The sequence below is a fragment of the Galleria mellonella genome, unplaced genomic scaffold, assembly GCF_026898425.1.
Source record: "Galleria mellonella isolate WM207_F2 unplaced genomic scaffold, CSIRO_AGI_GalMel_v1 utg270, whole genome shotgun sequence".
NCBI classification, from domain to species: Eukaryota; Metazoa; Arthropoda; class Insecta; order Lepidoptera; family Pyralidae; genus Galleria; species Galleria mellonella.
Window position 1 is genome coordinate 4,605,234 of NW_026442062.1, and position 7,159 is coordinate 4,612,392.

General features: G+C 28.3%; 1 protein-coding gene across 1 annotated transcript; it reads right to left on the reverse strand.

Moving 5' to 3' along the window:
• Positions 1-361: 361 nt before the first annotated feature.
• Positions 362-6,269, reverse strand: LOC113514416 (2-aminoethanethiol dioxygenase). Its single transcript, XM_052895324.1, has one exon. The coding sequence runs from the start codon at positions 6,262-6,264 to the stop codon at positions 5,395-5,397; it is 870 nt and encodes a 289-aa protein (XP_052751284.1). The 5' UTR covers positions 6,265-6,269; the 3' UTR covers positions 362-5,394.
• Positions 6,270-7,159: the final 890 nt, after the last annotated feature.

The window sequence follows — 7,159 nt, forward strand, 5'->3', positions numbered from 1 at the left end:
TATTTTATGCCTACACCCCTCATCATCTGAACTTATGATTAAAAATATTTATTATTTATAATTATATTTCATTGGGGTCTATCTCTAAAAATAAATTTCAAATTGATATTACAAAAAAAAAAAAAATTAAAATTGAATTTCTATCGATTTAAATTAAAATTATTAAAAGATTGTCTATAAAATAGTAATTTTGCGAAACTATCAAACTTAAATATTAGATAAAGGGATAGGTTTAGAGGAATGCCGCCTTAGAGTCGATCACATTATCTCTTATAAAACTATTAACTATAGCAGTTTTACTTTTATATATTTAAACAAAAACTAGCTTAGGTATTTAAATGTATACAAAATCCTATTCAAATCCAAACTATTTCGAATTACAAATTTTCTCATTTACCATATTAGGGTGTATTCATAACCAATTAAAATTATAGAATAATGAGTATAATAGCCATCAAATTATATAGTATCAAATAATATATGTAATTAAGATAATGACTAATCTAATCGGATTATCAAAAAATCCTTTGTATAGTTCAATGTAAATATCTAGGCCTAAGGTCCAGACACAGTCTAAAGAACTTTTTTCTATCAGTCGTCCAACCGACATTTCTTCAACAGTGTGTCCCAATTTCTCGTTTCCATCCAGGATATAACAGTCGTTGGACCACTAGTTGTTACTTACACTGTGATCTAGGTCTCGATAAGTTCATCTATTTTTTTAATAACTTTCAAATAGAAGGCACTCGCGAAGAAAGTAACGTTCTAATTTTTTGTGCATATTTAAGATTTATCAAAAACCTGAATAATATTTACCTATCTAGGTAAATATTACTCAATTTTAACTGTGGATTTAACAGTAATTAGCCTACTCTGAAGAACCTTATGCCTTTAAGGAACGACTGCGTTCACTTTTATGCTGATAAATTTGTATAGAATGAAACTCTGAGTTTCCAAATCTATCCGTTAGAGGCGTAGTAAGTTTTCAGTACAAAATTTGCGTAAATCGAAAATTTCTATTGAAATGTAAACTTTTGTACAACTCGCACTAATCACTCAGTAGTACGCAGTCCATCAAAAAGGTCACAGTAAAATAAAGTAAATAAACAAATTAAATCTTTTATTAACAAAAACATTTATATTTACACTTGAATTAACTTATTTTAATAAAATTTAATTTATACGACATAAAGGTTATAAGTTGTAATTTTGTTAAATAAGTATACAATAAATTTGAGCTTGTGCTACCTACTTATAATTAAATGTGATAAATTACGTAATTTTTATACGAATACTTAAGAGATCAAAATCATATTTTTGTGCACTAACACCATAATTAGGGCGTCGTCAGGGACTAATGTTACATTATACAGATCCCAAAAGATCATGAATTCGAATTTAGCCGACGCTAAATTTTAATGCATTAAAATACATTTTATACTAACTTTTCGGTAGTGGAAAACCCATTATCAATACAAATTAATACGTAATACGGCTGTAGGTTCGTGCCTTACTACCTCTGGCACTATGTTGGATTTAAATAAACCATACTGTATGAGCCGTTAACTGTCCACCGCTGAATATAGGCTTCCCCCATTGAGGGGTTTTGTCAGTAGTTGCCACGCTTGGCAACCGCAGTTAGAGATTTAAATATGCTTGGTAATAAGTAGGTAAGTAATTCTCTCTCTTACGTCTCTGACAACTGCTGTAGTTATAACAATCATGAGTATATTAAATATTATTTTTAAAAAATTTTGCAAATTAAATTACAAAAATATAAAGCGTTGTGTTATATTTTAAAAACTAATTGCTTTAATATAGCTGTCAGTTTGTTGTTAAGAGTATGTTAATTAATGTCAGACACATGAGGAAAGTACACGTCACCAGACATGGTGAATTTCAAATATAATTATATTGAAAGTTGAAAATATTAACTATTTCCGTGAAATAAGTTTAACAATTTTAATAATATAATTATGAAGAAAAATTAAATTTTCAATTTACAATAAAAAAATTGTTTATGTTATTTCTCTACTTACGTATTTTCAATGTCTGTGTAGTCATTAATTCTATTATCTCAATTTAGATATCGGTGACAAATGCGTATATATATAAACAAAGAAACAGGTAATACTGCTTTAAGATACCTAGACATAGTAAATATCAAAACAATATTTGTTAATTACATTTATATAGCCAAATTTTTAAAGCACCTCTTTCAGATCTCAGACCCAATATAACATCTCTAAAATTTTTTCCTTTAAATATCATTGAATTGTAGTTAAAAAAATATAAAAATCAAGGATAGAGATAATTGAAAACATAAAATATAGGTAGAATATATAATAATAAAAAAAAGTGCCTAAAATGTATGGTCATACTATGAAACGTCATTACATAAAATTAAACTTAGTGGCATTTTACAATGCTAAAATTGATTTTAAACAAATAAATTGTTCATATTTGAAGTGATGAACATCACGTATGAGTTAGAAACCCACTTGATGGAAAGCGGTAACCATCGCCTATAGTGCAGTACCATGGACATAAGAGTATACTGTTTCGCCCATTATACCCCTCATGCGTTGCTATTCCTGAGGACTCAGGTGTTATTCCTCTGTAGCCTATAAATTCACTGCCATAGAAACACGATTGGGACGAAGGTGCCCAAGTAAACGACATTTGTACAAAGTCTTCCTCTGGTCTTACAAATCAGGTAAATATTATGTTGTGGAATGTAGGTATTATTACAGGTTTATTATATTAAATAGGCACACATAGTAAGTAGTTATTTAGAAAATAATAAATTACTGGTGTGTGTGTGAATGTAGCTATTGTTAAAGATATTGGTGTCCTTTTATTTCATTACTTTTCATTCATTATAATATTTAAAATCACAGATTTATGTTACCAGATATGACATTATCAATTTAGTCTGAAAATTTACTACTTGTTATTGTTATTGATATTGAAGAATAATAATAATATTATAATAATAACAAGATAAATCATTAATTAAAGAACATGAATACATAATGATTTAGATAATTCTACAGAAGGGGATATAATACAATTATTAAAAAAATATTCAAGTAGAAACTGTAATTTTTACTTTTTTAATTAAATAAAAAAATATAATATTTACAGTAATAAGTCGATTTAATGAGTTATATAAGCATATCATTATAATGTGATTTTAACATTATTATTTTTATTTAATTATAGGTGAAAAGTGCATATTGATTTTTTTTCATTCGAGTAGTTTATTATTATATCGTCATAGTTATAGAATACTGACGGATATGACGAAGATCACATTTTTATATATCCGTAAGTATTCTACGACTTTGACAATATTATTGTTGAATGGTAAAATATATGTCATAGTAATGATAGTACACATATACAGACCATGGGGAACTTATAAAAAATATTAATATAAGATTACGACTAGTTTGAAACCACATTCTAAATAATGAAGTTTTAATTTATATGTATGTACAGACATATAAAATTGTGATAAGTAGTAATTTGTATCATTATGTTACAATAAGGTTACAATAATGGAATGTGATAAAATGTTAAAGGTCTGTGTTACGTGGAATATAATGCAGTTGTCAAATTATAAAAATAGTTACAAAATATTAATAAATAGTATACTTACAGTACAAAGTTTAATTGAGTATATAAAGTGATACAATTTCTAAGTATTTTCATATGTGAAGTATTATTTTTGAAATGACATTTTATTTTGTGCATACTAAATGATACACTATTATGGTAACTTTGTTTGGTGTATGTATTATTAGTTAGATCATAGTAAACAGTTCTTAATACAATTTTAGTTTAAATATTTTACGATTTTTATGTTAATAAAGAAGGCACAAAATTATTTGCACTATCAACATTTTTTTACCAGTTAAGTATTCATCATAGACTGAACTTATACTGCAACTAACACTTTCAGGATTGCCAGACATACTTATTAGGTGTTGAGAAGATGACACACAATTATAGCGCAGGCAAATGGTGGTATGGACAAAAATCTTGTTTAGTATGGGGGCAAAAATAGTGATTGGTTACATTAACAACCTGTATGTGACAGGATGTTTCCATTAAAGTAACATACATACATTGAAAAAATGAGTTCACTTTAATTGTGTGTGGTAGATTGTTTAAATATGATTTTAGTTTTTAAAATTGCCAATAGTCCAGGCATGATAGTCTGTCATCTAAGCAGCACTGTAGATTAAAACAAATTATATAGATAGCTGACACAGATAAAATAAATTATCTATATTTTGTAAACTTCTAATAAATAATATTGATGTGATTTATATTTTGATAAATCTCATATTAAGGATAATGCTCTAGTTTAATAAAGTGTCTAATAAGAAGGTCTTCAAGTAATTTTACAAAGACAAAGACATTTGTATATATGTGAAGATATCTGCAGAATAGGAGAGTGAAACAAAATATTCGATGCAATTTTGAAAGAAAAATTACATGATATTTTTTGCAATAAGATGAGACATTTTTACTATTTATGCTAGCTTCCTTTAAAAAACTACCTAAAGTAGAGAACTTTTAAAAGTATTGTAGCTAATACAGGATGAAAGTGTAGTCACTGAGTATTAGAAACTTCACCAGTGTTAATAAATAACTTTTTATTAGATAGAATTGAAATGGCATTTAATAAATTCTATCTATTAAACGTATTTAAATCAATTATATAATGTAAATTAATGTTTGAAGCATAAAAAATGATTAATTTGAAACAAATACATTTTTTTTAATACTCTAATTATAAAAAAGTTCATGGCAACAAAGCATCACCTGTCACATGGTTCTATAATATTTATAGTTACTGATGTAAAACTGCCTGAATGTTTTCAATCAATATGAATACACTACGGCTCAAGCAACATAATATAGATATAGAAAGATCTAAAAACACAGTAAACAAATTTCTAGGTCTAAATAAATTTAGAAAGATCTGAAAACTGTAACAAAGATCTAAGACATAATAATTATTTTTTCTGTGTAATATAAATCTGGCAGTTCCCAAGTATAGACTAGGGATTATATTCCATAATTAAGAGAATTTGACTTATTATTATAATATCTTTTAATACCCATTATTCTGTTTAAGTGACCATTTCTTTTACAAATATAATAAAAATAAAAACTAGTAACTTATCTATATTTAAATTTATGAGAAAAAAAATATTATTATTAAGATAAAAGTATATAAATAGATACATAAACCAAAAGCAAAATATAAACATTGTTAAGAGAGAATATATATTTATTACTGCTAGTATCAGAAAAAGATCTCTCAAACAGAACTTTGATAATTTGAAACGGACTAATTATTACTAAAGAAATTTGTACCTAACCTAGTATGGGTCCTAAATATGGTGCTTGATCACAATAAAAACATTTTGGCACATCTGTTTCTTGTAATTCTACAACATTAGTGCTTATTTCATTTGCTACATTATAATACCGACATCTCCTTGGACCAATATCTTTGATTAATGTGTCATAGGGTGGTGAGAGGATGTCAAAAAATGCTGCTGGCATATCTAGAGCCTCTATTTCATGATAATTTGAAACTGTAGGTGTTAAAGTACATGTCTCAGAGTTAGCTCTACATATACGATTGTGACTGACTTTTGCAAATAATCTTCTACGTTTATGAATACCTTGAGTCAAACGCGCCGCTTCGTGTTTCGCACGTACAGCGAAGTCTAACTCGTTAGCAGCCTCTTTCAAAGGATACTCAGAGAAACTTCTAATTTTCACAGCACCCACAATCACTTTTAATAATCCGTGCATATGAGGGTGGTCATGTAAAGGCATTTTAAAGCCAGGTTTCAACACAAAAATACTCATATTTATTTTACTATTTTGAAACACTTCTATGTATGTGCAAGGCGCTTTATTGGGTTTTTTCCAAGTCGCTGGTTCACTGAGGCTAGTGTCGAATCCGAGATCATCAGCTCTTAGCGCGTCCATCATCAATTTTAATTTGTTTAAGTTGGTCGTGAATTCACTTTTGAGTTTGTCATCAAATGTCCGCCGTGCGTGCCGGTATATTGCAATAATGGGTTGTACATTTGAGATTTCCATAGTTGATTTTGCTTCATTTCTACTATCCATATGAAATTTGATTGCACTTATACACGAGAATTTTTTTCTGGTGAAAAATGTAGAAAATAATCGGCACGATAACAAAGTACACTTGTCAACAAACGTCATTTTTCCTTTCAATGACAATTTTGATATGTTCCATTTTGCAGAATCATCGCTTCATGAGATTTATATTTATAATTTTATTGTTTTTTTCATTGAGTTTTGCAATATTCTATACAAATAAGAAAATAGTAAAAAATGAACAATTTAATTGCACAAAGTAATAAAATAAATTGAATAACGTTATTTAAAATTGTTAATCTGCATCTCTCCATCTAGTGTCGAGTAGAAAAATTAATACGTGCTAGTTAATTATAAAAAATAAGTATTCACACCTAAAGCCCTCTATGAGTTCTTCTTAATTACAATAATCTGTTTTCTTATAATTTTTTTCTAATTCACTCATAGAGGGCTTTAGGTGTGAATAGGAGTCATTCGGAAAACCATTGATTTTCAGATTTATCTTTATAGTTCGAAGTCAACTTGTTAATACCCAGGTGTTTAAACAATGTAAACCAGTAGCGGATTTACCACTAAGCTGAGTACTTTGGAGTTTAGGGCAGCAGATTTTAGAAGTGAAAATTTAAAACTTTTTTATAATCATTATGTGATCGTGACTTATTATTTTAATGTAAATTTTTTTTTTATGGATGATAATAGAATGGTAACTTCGCTCGCGCTATTGGTATACGCTGGCAGGTCACCAGTGAGCGATGATAGGTGACGATGAAAGCAGGTCAGTTAGCCCATCGTGATGAATTCCACTAGAATTAACCACGATGGTTTCTTGACGGAAGTCAACCTGATAGGGTATATTACTAGCAATGGGTCAGTTAGACTCCATTACTAACAATCTCTTTCCCCCCAAGTTAGAGTATTGAATTGTGGTAGTCTGTAGAAGCGGTAAAATTTTTATAGCCCAAGGGCAGAAAACATTTAAATTTCTCACTGGTGCGAGCTA

What these genes read in the sequence shown, in the direction of transcription:
- LOC113514416 (XM_052895324.1), bottom strand. Translation starts at nt 6,264, where the DNA reads ATGACGTTTGTTGACAAGTGTACTTTGTTATCGTGCCGATTATTTTCT.